This window comes from Kryptolebias marmoratus, linkage group LG14 (genome assembly GCF_001649575.2).
Source record: "Kryptolebias marmoratus isolate JLee-2015 linkage group LG14, ASM164957v2, whole genome shotgun sequence".
NCBI lineage: Eukaryota > Metazoa > Chordata > Actinopteri > Cyprinodontiformes > Rivulidae > Kryptolebias > Kryptolebias marmoratus.
The window spans coordinates 17,381,369-17,396,744 of record NC_051443.1 but is presented as its reverse complement, the minus strand read 5'-3'; the positions used below and the strand labels follow the sequence as shown (position 1 = coordinate 17,396,744).

General features: G+C 39.7%; 1 protein-coding gene across 1 annotated transcript; it reads right to left on the bottom strand.

Moving 5' to 3' along the window:
- Window positions 1–1,499: 1,499 nt before the first annotated feature.
- LOC108232592 (synaptic vesicle 2-related protein-like) lies at window positions 1,500–7,546 on the bottom strand. Its single transcript, XM_017410496.3, has 16 exons — window positions 7,403–7,546; window positions 7,064–7,197; window positions 5,962–6,047; window positions 5,796–5,894; window positions 5,638–5,709; window positions 5,416–5,540; window positions 5,259–5,322; window positions 5,007–5,132; window positions 4,800–4,928; window positions 4,635–4,708; window positions 4,319–4,395; window positions 4,133–4,237; window positions 3,790–3,901; window positions 3,619–3,700; window positions 3,443–3,532; window positions 1,500–2,204 (listed from the first exon to the last, which is right to left on the bottom strand). Exons 1-16 carry the CDS (start codon window positions 7,462–7,464, stop codon window positions 2,004–2,006), a joined length of 1,638 nt encoding a protein of 545 aa, XP_017265985.1. The 5' UTR covers window positions 7,465–7,546; the 3' UTR covers window positions 1,500–2,003.
- Between the last annotated feature and the right edge of the window lie 7,830 nt (window positions 7,547–15,376).

Below are 15,376 nucleotides of genomic sequence, written 5' to 3'. Positions count from 1 at the left end.
GGGGTTGTTGCACTGGGGGTGGGAGACCGCTGCAGAGTCACCAGGGCCATGGCCGGGTGGGCTGCGGGAGAAGGGAGGGGAGCGGGATGGAGGGATGCGCCGCTGTTTGTCTCCCTGTCACCGGGTAGAAAACGCCGAGTCAGACTCTCCTCCTCCTCCTCCAGCAGCAGCAGCAGCAGCACCGGCGGTACTCCCGTTCGGTCCGGCTCCGCGAGTCCTCCGCGGCCGCCGGGGTCCTCATGAGCAGAAAGGTGCCGAGAAATCCCCCTCAGCTCGTACCCAGCGCTCGGTCCGTTTCGTTTCGCTGACGCTCAGACAGAAACAAAACACGCTGCAGGTACAGAGCGGAGCAGAAATGACATGCAGATTTGCCGGACGCCTCTGATTGGCTGGCCTAGTTCGCGTGCGCGCCGTCATTGGTCCGATGTTGTCAAGGTGACAGACCAGACTAGGAAGTCCCATACGATGCTGCTAGCTTTATATTCAGCTAGTTTCAGTAAAATCCGCCGAGTTTGGCAGATTTTTACTGCACATATGCTTTGTTCTGACACATATAAAATTGTAATATCATATTTATTCCAAAACAGAGCAATTCAGATTATCCAGAGAGTGAATACTGCAAATTTACAAATTTCTCAGAGATAAACAGAATGTTTAATTTCATTTATCGACCAGAAAGAATGGCAAAGAGCATTTTTATTTCTTCAAACAATATTTTATAAAGTGTTGGCAGATAATAGTAAAAGAAAAAAACTTTTATGTCTCACAGCTTCATTTTTTTATTGAACCAAGAGACCACTCCAATAAAGTCGTAGAAAAATAGTAAATTCTGACATTTAAGAAACTGCAGCCATTAAAAACACATTTCAAATTAATCTGACACACACACCTCTGAGTTCATGCTGTGGATTTTCTAAAAAATTGTGAAGAGTTTCCGAAAGCTTGCAAAAAAAAAAAAAACCCTCTGAGTTTTATTCAAATACCTACAGAAATAAAACTTCTTTATTACAATTATTTGAAAGACAGTTGCCACCTAGATCGAGGTAAGTTTAGTTGCTCAATAGCTCCTAAACCACAGCGATAATTTAAACTACTGACTTTTATTCAAATCGAAGCAATATCCATAATAATAATAAAATCTAAAATAGTCTTCATTATTTCCCTATTCTCTTACAGTCACATTTGGTCTTATAGGAGAAATATAGTTCTATAACAGGGATATTAAGTTCATTATTAAACACAAAAAACAATTTTCTGCCCGGTAAACTATATAAAGTAAAACTGTTGGATTGGATTTATTTTCACAATGACATTAGAGTCAATTAGGAGCAATGAGAGCTAAAATATGTTTCAGATTTAAATAAGTTTTGAAAAACGTCAAGTTAAATATTCTATTTTTTACCTTTGATTTGATAGTATCCTATTTTTTTGTTTTTATTGAATTTTTGTAAGTTTTTCAGCACCAGCACTGCATCTGAAAATTGTCCTTAAGGTTTTCCGATTGTCCGATACAAATTTTAATCTCATCCAGTCAAAAACGAACACAAAGGCCTCAGAAAATGTAGCAAAAATACACAAAATTTCAGAAGCACATGAAGAACAATGGAATACTGAGATTATTCACTTACAAAATATGTAGTTTCATAAATGACACAGTACATGGTATTACTTTGAATCAACATTTATAAATGAAAATGTTCAAATCTCTTGAAGTCCAGGTTTAAAATGTCCACTGTGCAAATATGCAAAATCATTTCTCAAAAAGTCACAATTTGATGACCAACAACATAACGGAGGGTAAACACAAAATCGTTCAAGAACAAATGTCCTTCAGCTGTGATTCGACACGGACTGTCAGCATTCGGTTCGTCCTCCCTGCTTGTAATGAGCTCCTGCTCCTCCTCACCCATCATCATCATCATCATCCAGATAATTCAGACCATCGTTACATCCTGAGGAGGCTGGGACATGATATGACTTCCTCTTCTTCCTGGTTTGACCCATCACTGGTCCACAGAGCGTGGTGCATCCTCTGACTGGCTGGTTGCAGTGGTCGCCTGCCCTCCGGTCTCCCGATGAAGGCCGGACTCCTGCAGACCCCTGCCCAGAGTCTCAATAGGCAGGATTAAAGATGCAATAGCAGCCAGCAGACTGCAGCCACAATATACCGACAGAGTCAAATACACCGACGTCCTGAGCATCACCTGCAACCACAAAAGACACAAAACAGCTGAATCAAACTTACACCTTCGACGAGGAGTCTCAGCATTGTTACGCCAACTATTTTTTAATGTATTATATACATATTAAACAGCCAAAGACCCTATGGTTCCTCATCTAAACCTGTACTTTGTAGACTTCTTTGTAGGAACTGGATAAAATAACTTTTTCAGCACTATATGTTTTGGGTTAGTAGCGAATGTGCCCAAAATTTAAACATCAACCTGTGTTTTTACCATAGAGGACATCTTCTCTGATCCTTTACCAGACATAACACTTCATGTCATTAGCATCTGTGGAAATTTGCTCTTTTTTTTGCCCCCCAAGGCGGCTTGTATGTGTTATTGTCACTGAATATCACTTTTAAATAATCACTCAGATGTCATGACGGCCTCATATTGGTCAAAAGGATCCTCATTTTCCTCTCTTTTGGATGGTAATATTAGTTTATGGACGTAAATCACATTTCTTACAGTTCACTTATGAACATTGAATGTATATTTGTTTCTGTTGTGCCATTTCAGATACTATTATCCAATCTGTTATATTTAAGACATTTTACTTTCAGTGTTCTGTCTTGGTATTTGTTTGGGTTTGGTGATAATGTTGAAAACAGGGAAACTAGTTAAAGATAAAAAAATTGCTACAATGCATAAATACTGGCAATTAAAATAAATCAGGAGGGAGTGAAGAAAGCCTCAAACAGCCCAGTTAAAAGTACTAAAACTACACTTTTCTTTATGAGCTTAATTTTGTAGCCTTTATGTATTTTGTGATGGCTGAAATGAAGTTACTTTAAAAATGTAATTAAACTCCTACTGACGATTTTTACATTGTCTTGTTAATACTGACTGACACAAACAGGAATAATTAAAAGTCATGAATTACTTCATTTAGGTGATGACAACATAGAAAATTAGGTTAAAGCAAGTATTTTTTTTGGCGTAATTTGTTTATGTGTGTTATAAAATCAACAAATTAATATTCAACAACTTTGCCAGCTTTTTCTCTTTTCCGAAGATATTCTGAAATCAAGAGTATCAATGATTCTAACCGGGTTCAAAACAGCTCTGCACAGTTTCTACAGCCGTTTGATGGTTTTCTAATCCTGCATCCAAACACTGTTGATGTTCTGTAGGATTAGAAACAATTTGGAGAATTTTCTCCTCAATGTCAAACCTGAGCTTGTGTGAAAACAAGTAAGTCTAATACTTCTGCACACCTGAGCCACGAAGGGTGTAATCAGGGCTCCGATCCTCGCCACCGCACTCGAAGTCCCCATTGCAAGAGCTCTGGTTTCTGTGGGGAACACCTACATGACAAAAGCAGTTTTAAAAAAGCATATTGCAACAACTTCAGCTCATCTACACGTATGATTAATGTGAAAGGCATACATGCCTCTGGCGTGTAAACAAAAACTACTTGGTATCCTCCAGAGATGAAGGCTCTGGAAATGAAGATGAAGACTGTAAGAGCCACCCTGCGTGAAGCAAACAGAGAGGCAGGGTTAAACATACAGAAGGCCTCAACGGGCTGCTGCTGTTTCGGTAAAATAAACCGCAAACTCACCTCCCTATACAGGCAAACAATGGCAGAACAAACAAAGAAAACATGAAGAAACAGATCGCCATGCTTTTCTTCCTCCCGAGGTAATCAACTGCAAAAAGGATGATTAAAAGACCTAAAGAAAAAGCAAGAAGATGATGGAAAGAGAATAAATTGCTGTGCAAGAATCAATTTTTTTTCGTTACACACGTGCTTTAAGCTAAACACTTTGGGCTTAAGAAGCGAGCAAACTCAACAAGTCTTTAAGTTAAAAAAAAGAAAAACAGTTAAATGACCCAGTAACCTTACAGCACAGAACAACTCCACACCTAAAAAAAAAATTTAACACTATTTGAGAGCATTTTACCTGGGAACTCAGCTAAGGTTGTCCATAAAAGATCTTTGTAGTCATCTGATGTTAAATATTTACACTCAAGGTCGCAACTCGGCTCTATCTTGGCCCCTTGGGAAACTATAAGAAAGAGAGTTTTCTCACCTACGTTTGCTCAAGTTCGAGACACAGTTGATCATTTTAAAAGACGGGGTTACACACCGCCGCATGAATCTCCTGCTTGGAACAGCTCGGTGGTCAACAGGACAATCCCATAGTAGCAGAAGGCGTTCGCAAACCTTTTGATAAAAGAACAGAAGCAAACCTCATACAGATACCTTTTTTTCCCATCAGTGCAGAGAGAAAACAAACAGGATGTCTCAACAAGACGTTACTTCATCCCTAATAAAAAGATAAGATGACACTCCCAAACATATTTGCATTGCCCAGCTGGTACGTCTTAAATAAATATATCAATTTGATCAAATACCACATTAAAGAAGGCTAAAAAAGTCTGACACGTGCTACTTAAACTAACCATATAAACCACAAAAGAAGAGTGGTCTTCCAGTACTGACTAGTGAAGAGATCTTTGACCCGTCCACGGTCATTCTGTGAAACATAAACACCGTGAAGGAGTGTGTTAATATAAATAATAAAACTGTTGTCACATTCAGAGCAAGCAAACAATGTTAAACTTCACCTGTTTATATTCAGTCAGCGTTCCCTGAGGCATTGTCTTGCCATTCTCTGCAGCGACGCGTGTTAATGTCGCCAAGGCCTTTTCCCTCCGACCCGACAGCACGTCGAAACGTGGACTTTCAGGCAGCCACTGTGTACAACCCAAACACTGAGCCGAGAGCTGCTATTTTTACTGCAGGGATCTTTTGTGACACAGAAACATACTCACGAAGCAGAAACAAACAAACAGTCCAACCGGTACGGCGGACAGGCCGAGCAGCCACCTCCAGCCCAGAGTGGGCATTATCCACAGGGCCAGGAGGACCTCGAACACAGTGCCGATTGCCCAGAAAGCCTGAGACGCAGAAATCAGAAGGGGTTTTTGTGGAGCACTTTATCTGGGACCTGAGGTTAAAAACCGAAATACAGGCAAAAAACCCCCAAAAACAAAACTCTTTCCGTATCAACAAAATTAAACTACCGCAATCAGCATGATGCAGATGCCTCTTGCCTTCACCGGGAGGAATTCGGAGTACAGCGTCACTCTAAAAACGGAGCGAATATTTATCGTTTATCTCAAAAACACCTTCAGAATTGCAGATCTAGCTCACTGTATATGAATAAAGCCGTACACTTACGACTGAGGGGCTCCTCCGATGCCAAAACCTACGAGGCCCCGAAGGACCAGGAGCCAACCGTAGACTGGACTGAAGGCACTCAGCACGCCGTAGCACAGAGTCCAGCACATGCAAAGTGTCAAACCCTTCAAACACACGCAATATACAGAAAACCTATGAAGCATTGCAAGTAAGTCTTTCTTAAAAAAAAAAAGAAAAATACTCCCAAAATATGGCACTTACTAGTTTCCTGCCGTACTTGTCAGACACATTTCCCCACACAGGTGAACCCAACCCCATCCCAATAAAGACAAACTGATAAAAGAAAAGGCTGAATGAAACATTTGTACACATTAAGCTGACAACAAGTTCATTAAAAAAAGCAGCCAGTTGGTCTTTACGGATGTTATGAGTGCCACTTGGTAGCCTGGGAGCCTCCATTCGCAGTGCAGCTGGGGTCCCAGGATGCTGAGGATCATCATCTCCATGGCATCACCGACCTGAACCAGAGCAACGCGTGAGACATCCGAGAGACATCGTTCCTAGTTTTTATTTTTAGATTTTTACCCATGCCAGTCCAGTGACGAGGGAAATTTTCCACTGAAAGATTCCGAATCCGATGGCCTCCAGGGCATCGTCCACAGTGAAGATTTCTGTAAAAGGTGCATGAATGATGAATCACTAACCAATCAAAGCCAATAAAACAATAGTTCAGATCATCTGAAATGGTGTTCTGTGGAAAGGGTATGAATATGAATATCCTACCTGTTGCAGATAGCTCTTTGAACGAGCTTTCCTTTCATAGTTATCTCATTAATTTAGAATCAAATGGTTGTTTACAGAGATTTATGTGGTTATTTACAAGCCCAAATAGTAGTAGCAGCTGGCTGTAGCACTTCTAGTGCAGCCTGCAGTTGTCATAATATTTCTCCCAGAATAACCGTGTGATGCAAAGTTAATGTCAATGTAAAGGTTTATAAAACATTTGAATGAACTGCTATGAAATGTTTGAGATATAAGTTGTTTTAATACGGCAGGGATCCACTTTGGCCCCTCAGTCTAGCTGTTAGCTCGTCAATACAGTCTGAAGTAAACTCTTTTTCTCCACTCTGAGGTCAAGCTATCTACAACAGAAAAGACATTACTCGCCCATAACCTTTCCATAAAACCCCACTTCCAAAGAACTGAACCATCCCTTTAAAGTGTTAAATGGGATTTGATGCATTCAGAAAGAGTTGCTGTTGTTTATGATTATTATTGGGAAACAGAGATACAAAGTACTACAGCTGAGTTGGGCATTTATATATTTACTATTTTATTATTATTTCCTACAGGGATCAGAAATCTGACTGATAACTCAGTATTTTGACCAAAGTAAGATGCATTGTCATAGATTTAATAAATTAAAAGATATGAGGGGACAGACTAAGTGTAAACTATAGTGCAATTTTTCTTGGATAAACATTAATGAACAAATAATATCAAATTTAAACTAAAATAGGCCATAACCTACAGAAGAAGCGTTTATACTTTGAATAAATTACAGACTTCACTTGTAGGGGAGATTTTTCACTTTTGCCAACTGTGGAATACAAATGATTTGCATTACTTTTGAACCATTTCAATAAATATCTGACTAATTTGCCTAAATGACAATAGATGCACAAACCTCGAGCTGGAATAGTTCCATAGCTGTTTGCAGACTGGCTGTCTCCTGAATGATCTGCTGCTGAGGCTACAGTGCAAATCTCAGAGTCTGAGGCCTGGTCCTCATCAGTTTGACCCACAAAACCTCCCTCATCCCTGCATGTCAGCGCACACACAAAGCAGATTCATTGATTTTTTTAAAAACACAACAATAAATAGGCCTAAATTAGGTCATAGGTAGCATTAGCTGTGCACACGCGCAGATTCCATTACTCGGAGGGATATTACATTACAGCATAACACGTTTTCAAAATAAATGACAACAAAAACAAAACAACACAACTTTTAAACGATTTTTTACCCCGGTTCTGGGTTTGTCCAGCGTTTATACGTGATCTTGGCAGGTCTGGTCCAGTTGTCCATTTCAGAGCCCCGCAGTAAGAAGCAGAGAGTTGGACCGAAGCTGAAAACAAACCGGTCATCTGTTGTCAAACCTGCTGGTGCGGTCGCTTCAAGTTTCAGAGAAACAAAACAGCCAATCAGAGAGCGATACCTGCGGGGACTGCAGGGGGCGTGGCCAAACCAGGAAGCGCGCAGGTAAACACAGGCATTAAACTGTTCTCAAGCCGGTCACACTGAAACTATAACCACAAAAACTCCCCGTAAGTTAAAAATATCAAATTTATTGCACTGGAATAGTTATTATATAAATATAATATTGATTTAGTAAAAACTTTTAATCTTAAAGCAAAAATTAAAGTCGAAACGACTCAAAGTGATTAAAGAAGTGGGAGATGAGTCGGCCTCTTATAAATTAACAGAACTAAAGTTTGACATTTATTATTATGTCACCATTTGGCTGTGGATGTGGGAAGTATCGGTGTAGAGGGTGCTGCAGCACCCCCTAATGGATGCCAGAGGACATGCATGTACAAATTATTAAACAACAAAAGCAGGTTTCATCAGTGCTGCCTGTGTTTAAATTCTAACTAACATTATTCTCATTCAAATTATTTAGAAACTAGTTTTAGTTTTTGAAAATCTGGTACATAAACCAGCACTATTATGAACTTTTTGTGTGTGCACAGAATTAAACATTAAAATACGGTGCTTTGACATAGCTTTATTGAAAAACCCATTTTGTCAAAAGGGACATTATTTTGATTGATGAACTGGGTGTATGATTGTGGCTGAAGTGTCAGACAAAAAACAGCATTAGGGCATGTTTGCAATTTTATAGGTATTGCAAAAGACATTTTTTTAATCTGTATTTTGGTTAGATAATGTGTACTGCCAGTGCGCATTTCATTGCATATATTAGCTATTTTTATATGGATGTTTAGGATCATAAATAAATTGTCTCACACAGTCTTACATGTGCTCACATCACCCCCCTGATTAACCCACAACATGGACATGACATTTGATGTGATGAACTGTGGAAAGTCTAACTCTGACTGATTTATAAAAACATGATAAATACTGATTTTCTGTCACTTTAGTTTTTTATGTACCTCTCAGCTACCTGTTTTCAGAAGTCTGATTAGTTAACAGCCAGACTGAAAAGGTTAAAAACTTAAAATGGTTTTTACTAACAATGACAAGATTGAATAGTCTTCTTTTACATGCCTACATTACAACAGAAGGATAAAACAAATATATTTCCTCTGAATGAAGATGAGTTTTTTTTTAGTTTCTGATGCGCTTTAATAACAGGATACAGAACTACAGAGACTGTGTTTGTCTCAGAGGTCTTAAATGTATTGCTGTCTCAAAATAATGACATTTTTTTTCACTAATAATATTTATTCTGGCTAAAAACAGCTTCTACTAATACAAAAGCTTTGCTAGAAATTACAGAGAAAAAGCACAAATGTCACTTTTATCTTATTTGTCACCTTTTATGTCAGTTCCAGCCTGTAGAATTTGGGGGTTCTATGTATATTTTTGAAGAATTACTGATATAGACGGTTTGTTATAACCACAAATATAGTACAACCTATACCATATTTACCTTACAGACTGTGTTTCTGTGTCTGTTACAACCTGTGGCCGTCAGCAGGCTGTGCTCTTATCCTCCTGTTGTCTCAAACACCTGCCGACTCTGTAGAGGGTTGCTGTTGTCAACTGAACTTCATAAGTCTGTGTTTAATCATTAGACATTATGAAATAAGGCAAGTATCCCATCTCTTGAGAAAAAGGAATAAAATTATAACTATTCTTGTACTTCTGTGGACTTCTTGCAGCTTTGACCAACTTCAGTCTATGCTTAGAAAGGTGAAAAAGTTTTAAAGTTAGATCTAAGTGCATTAAGGCATTTTAAAATACACATACAATGATGTCAAAAGAACTTTTGTTATGCATTTTTTCTGACTTAACATGAAGCACAAGATTTCACAGAATATAATATATTTGTGGGCCACTTATTTGCCACAACATCAGTGTTTTTCTTATCAGATTAGTTTTTCTGTAGCTTTTAACGAGCATTTAAGTCTTTCAAGTGAAAAAGGTCAACCTTTACAGAAGCAGCAGAGTAACAGGACAGCAGAGGACACGCTGAGGCTGCTGCGCGGGCAGCCATAAATACAAAACACAGAGAAAACACAACACGCCCCTCCGGCCCATCATAATCATCAGCTTGGTCAGCCTCAGACCGATTCAGAAACTCAGCAGAGCTTCTACAGCTGGCGCAAAGATGAGCGGGACCGAATCAAAGGTAAGATTTGACAACTGCATGCTAAATGCCCAAGTAATTTATCAAAACTTCAGTCACCTGAGTTCGGTTTATCCTGCTTGTTTTTTTTTTTAATAGTGCGTTAAAGTAACACAGTTTGAACCTGCTTTATGTTGTAATGCTGCACTTTAGTTCAGATGTGCGGAGTCCTGCCTCAGAGACGTCAAGCTGCTTGTTCACATGAATAAAGAATTAGTTGAATTAGTTTTAGTTGTTTGAGACTAATTGAGCCTGTAAATATTTATTTATAGACAAACAGAAGCTGAAGGTCATTTGACAATCTAACACGTTCTTAGTTGTTTTCACTCAGGAGTATGAAGTTAATGCAAAAAAATTGAGACTTTTCTTTTTAAAAGTATTTATTATCTTATACCATTTTACATGACTTGTACCTATTTTGTATTTTACTTTAATAAAATAACTTTGAGTTAAAAATAGAGAATTTGGTACCACTTCCCAATAAGAGCCCTTTATAAAGGTTTTAATAAACAATTTGTTCATGAGTTTGTAAACACTTAACAAGCTTTTTTAAAGCAGTTATAAAACACTGTTTATACACTGAAACAGGCTCACTATCTGGCAAGATAAAGTGCTCTTTTTTATTATTCATGTAATTGTAATTTAGTTTCCCAAGTAACTTATTGACAATTGTTTATTATTTAAAATCTAAATTATGAAGAGATGAATAAAATGGTAGAATTTGATCTAGCCAAATAATGAGCCTGTTTCAGTGAATGAACAGCTTAATAAATGTTTGTTAATGCTTTATAAAGCATCTACAAATAACTCACAAATAACTTGTTTATAAAACAATAATAAATCTTTTATAAAGTGGCTCTTATTGAGAAGTGGTAACAATAATTTGTTGCAAACAGCGCAATATTTTAAGATATTTTGTTGAGTCACTACAAGTCCATTCATCCATCCATCCATCCATCCATCCATCCATCCATCCATCCATCCATCCATCCATCCATCCATCCATCCATCCATCCATCCATCCGTCTGTCTGTTCATCCATCCATCCATCCATCCATCCATCCATCCATCCATCCATCCATCCCTTCCAGTTGGGCTCTTCCATAATTTCTCCTTCAGGAAGAACCCAGAAACCATCCTGACCAACATGCTCATACCACCCCAACAAACCTCTTTAGATATTCTCTCTAATCTGAGCCCCTTCCAGGTGAGCACCAAAAACCCCTTTTGGAAGAAGCTTTTTTCATTATTCATTATCATTAATTCATTATTTTGCTCTTTTGGTCGGTACTTACAGCTCAAAACCATAAGTGTCATTGTCTGCGTTTGGTTTTATTGCATATACATAGTTTTCATTTGTTGTTCTGTTGTTGGCTTTGCTCTTCATAGTTCAAGTTCAAGTTCATCTGTTTTAGTTGCCAGCTCCTCCTTTGCTTACATTGATGCCTATTTCCACCATCCAACCTCAGTTTATGACAATAGGTGATAGTTACTCACTTGCAGTTTGGTTGTCTTGTGAATCTTCATCACCACAGACTGGTACCACATCCTTATCCCTACTAACGCTGCCCTGTTTTGCCTCTTAGTCTCCCACTTTACCCCCATTTGTGAGCAACATCCCAAAATACTTCAACTCATCCACTAGAGCAGGGGTCGGGAACCTATGGCTTGCGAGCCAGGTGTGGCTCTTTTGATGATTGCATCTGGCTCGCAGATTTCGGCTTTTTAGATAAAGCATAAAATTTTATCACTTGTTTTAATCCATCCATCGATTTTCCACTGCTTCAGGGTTGCAGTTGGCTGCAGGAGCAATTGTCCATTATTTTAATTGGCTGATAATAGCCCACGTTGGCCGTTGTTGGGTAAACAGGTAAACGCCCCCTTTTGAATCAGTCTGAGCGGTCATTAGCTCAAAGCTAACCCTTCGACGAAGATGGCGAAAAGAAAAAAAGATGATGAGTATCGTACATTTCAGGACGAATGGACTGAAGAATTCGCCTTTGTGGAGAGAGCAGGTTCTGCGGTGTGCCTAATTTGCAATGACAAAATTGCATCGATGAAACGGTCGAATGTGAAGCGGCACTTTGACACACGACATGCTACCTTTGCATCAAAATACCCTGCGGGAGACAGCCGAAAGAAAGCGTGCCAAGAGCTACTGAGCAGGGTGCAAGCTACCCAGCAGCATCTCCGCGTATGGACCCGGCAAGGTGACTATAATTCCGCTAGTTTTGCTGGATCTTTAGCAATAGTGAGGAACGGAAAACCATTCACAGATGGCGAGTATGCTAAAACGTTCATGCTGGATGTAGCCAATGAACTTTTTGATGATCTTCCGAACAAAGACAAGATAATCAAACGGATACAAGACATGCCTCTGTCGGCAAGAACTGTTCATGATCGTACCGTCATGATGGCAACCCAAGTGGAGGAAACGCAAGTGAAGGACATAAATGCAGCGCCGTTCTTTTCCCTGGCTTTGGATGAGTCAACAGACGTAAGTCATTTGTCGCAGTTCAGTGTGATTGCAAGATATGCTGCTGGTGACACACTGCGCGAAGAAAGTCTTGCTGTTCTGCCAATAAAAGGGTCCACAAGAGGTGAAGATTTATTCAAGTCTTTCATGGAGTTTGCTCGTGAAAAAAATCTACCAATGGATAAACTTCTCTCAGTGTGTACTGATGGTGCTCCGTGTATGGTGGGAAAAAACAAAGGATTTGTGGCGCTTCTCCGTGAACATGAAAGTAGACCCATCCTAAGTTTCCATTGCATTCTACACCAGGAGGCACTTTGTGCTCAGATGTGTGACGGGCAGCTTGGCGAAGTGATGTCGCTGGTCGTTCGTGTGATCAACTTTATTGTTGCCCGAGCCTTAAATGATCGCCAGTTTAAAACACTGCTGGATGAAGTTGGAAATAACTATCATGGTCTGCTTCTGCACAGCAATGTGCGTTGGTTGTCAAGAGGGAAGGTGCTCAGCCGTTTTGCGGCTTGCCTGAACGAAATCCGGACTTTCCTTGAAATGAAAGGCATTGAGCATCCTGAGCTAGCCGAAACTGAGTGGCTCCTCAAGTTTTACTATCTCGTGGATATGACTGAACATCTGAACCAGCTCAACGTGAAAATGCAAGGCATTGGAAATACAGTGTTATCCCTTCAACACGCCGTGTTTGCTTTTGAAAACAAGCTGGAGCTCTTTATCATGGATCTTGAAACAGGTCGTTTACTACATTTTGAAAAAGTGAGACAATTTAAAGATGCATGCACAGCAAGTGAGCCCACTAAAAACTTTGATCTCAAACAGCTAGCTGGCTTCACATCCAGTCTCCTACAGTCGTTCAAAGCACGCTTTGGAGAATTTCGTGAGCACACTCGTCTTTTTAAGTTCATCACCCATCCAAACGAGTGTTCACTGAACGCAGACGACCTGAGTTACATTCCTGCCGTCTCCGTCAGAGATTTTGAAGCAGAAGTGGCTGACCTGAAGGCCTCAGACATGTGGGTGAATAAGTTCAAGTCACTGAATGAAGATTTGGAAAGAATCGCACGACAGAAAGCGGAGTTGGCGAGCAAGCACATGTGGACAGAAATGAAAAAACTTCAACCCGAAGACCAGCTGATTATCCAAACTTGGAACGCGCTTCCTGTCACATACGACACACTGAAGCGTGTGAGTATTGCTGTATTGACCATGTTTGGATCCACGTATTCATGTGAGCAGTCATTTTCACATCTTAAAAACATCAAGTCCAACCTACGATCACGTTTAACGGATGAAAGCCTCAATGCCTGCATGAAGCTTAACCTCACCAAGTACCAACCAGACTACAAAGCCATCAGCAAATCCATGCAGCACCAGAAGTCGCATTAATGGTGAGTATTATAACAACATTATTTAAAAGAATAAATTCAGAGGCTTATTATTCTCACATTTAGTTGAATTCGGTCTTAAAATATATATGGCTCTCACTGAAATAAATTTCCAAATAATTTGCTTTCATGGCTCTCTGAGTCAAAAAGGTTCCCGACCCCTGCACTAGAGCCAGCAACTCACTCAGAAATCAAGATCAGCAAATGACCTTCTTTCTGATTGAAATCCAGTGCCTCAAACATGCTTCCAAGTTTGGGTTTTTCAGTATCTGTGGACACTGTTGTGTTTGAGTGTGTGTTTGAGTGTGTGTGTGTGTGTGTGTGTGTGTATGGCAGACGAGTGGTCCACTTTAAAGATGAAAACAGATCTTATAAATCTGCAAGTAATGGATTACATCATGTTAATGAGCATTTTTCCATTGAGATCTCTTGTGTCACTGTGTGGTTTCGCCAATCATGAGGCAGTAAGGTAAGAGGCCTTTGTTGGTGCTTTCAGGAAGCAATGTTAAATTTTAAACAAACGCAATTAGAAAACAACACCACGTCGCCTGTCACAGCCGAAGCAGCCAAATGAAAAGGAAAAGATCGAAGCATCAGATGCAATCTCTACTGCTAACGTTGCACAACGAGTGGTGTCTGATAAAGAGGCTTCCGTTGTTTCTTTCGACTGTTTCTATAATTGGCATGTAGAAGCGTACACTTAAGTAAATGTTTTTAAATAAACAAGCAAAAAAGAAGCTAAATCTTATTGTTTCTATATTTGATTGACAGATTTAAAACTTAAACTTTATGTGGGTCATCTCTTTTATTTAATTTTAACCCCTTAAAGTCAAATTCCTCAATTAATCTGGTCCTTCTAGCCGTAATAAAGCTACTAGTAATTAGTTTGAAATGCATCTACCTAATCAAAGATCAGTAATCGAATACCTGTACTGTAATTTTGTGGGGAGGAGGGTGAGAGCGGGTCTCTGGGTGGATCAAGTTACAACATCCTTGCGTTACATACCAGCACACACACACACACACATGCACGCTCTTTTCCTTAAACACACCATTCAACACTCAGGTGAAGAGCTGAATGAATGTTTGCTGCCTGGGCTCCATAAATGTTTGAGCAGCTCGGAGCTTCCAGAACCAGGTAGCTCGCTCCTGCATCCTCACTGACAATGCAGGAGCGCCCAGCCAGCAGGAAACATCGCTTCCACCCTCCTCTTCATCCTTACACGCCTCATCCTCCCTCTCTTTAACCTCTCCTCCCAGGACCGTCTGCTCTGAGACATTTATCTGACTGAAGGAGCACTGAGAATAGATTATTGGTGAAAAACTAGCATCGACTTGAAGAGGCTTCACAATGGAAGAAGTTCTCAGCTTCTAAAGTCACACACCTGTGGACTGAAACGCAGTAATTTGGATTAATTGCCTTCATAACACAAGACTGACTCAACCATGACTCACAGGACTTTGGAAGTAAAGGAGGTAAAGGAAATCTCAGAGCATATCTGAGTTTATTTTTGCCCTTGTGTCAAAGCTGACATTTATTTTGGTTTAAAACTATCTCTAAAAGCATCTTTGAGAGTGGTGACTGACACAAGGGAGTGACACAAGATTATATTTCTAATCTGTCATTCAACTATCTGAATGTTGACTGTTCACAGATATACATAGTTCTGTGCAGAAAAGTGGTCTTGATCAACAAATTTACAGGTTTTCTGCTGGGTTTTCAAAGATTTTCTTTAGACTTTGGTTGCTTTT

What these genes read in the sequence shown, in the direction of transcription:
- LOC108232592 (XM_017410496.3), bottom strand. Translation starts at nt 7,464, where the DNA reads ATGGACAACTGGACCAGACCTGCCAAGATCACGTATAAACGCTGGACA. An exon ending in AAGTGGCACTCATAACATCC is followed by an intron (nt 5,710 to 5,795) that starts GTAAAGACCAAC and finishes TTCTTTTATCAG; the next exon opens with TTTGTCTTTATTGGGATGGG. An exon ending in TGTTTGTTTGTTTCTGCTTC is followed by an intron (nt 4,929 to 5,006) that starts GTGAGTATGTTT and finishes GGTTGTACACAG; the next exon opens with TGGCTGCCTGAAAGTCCACG.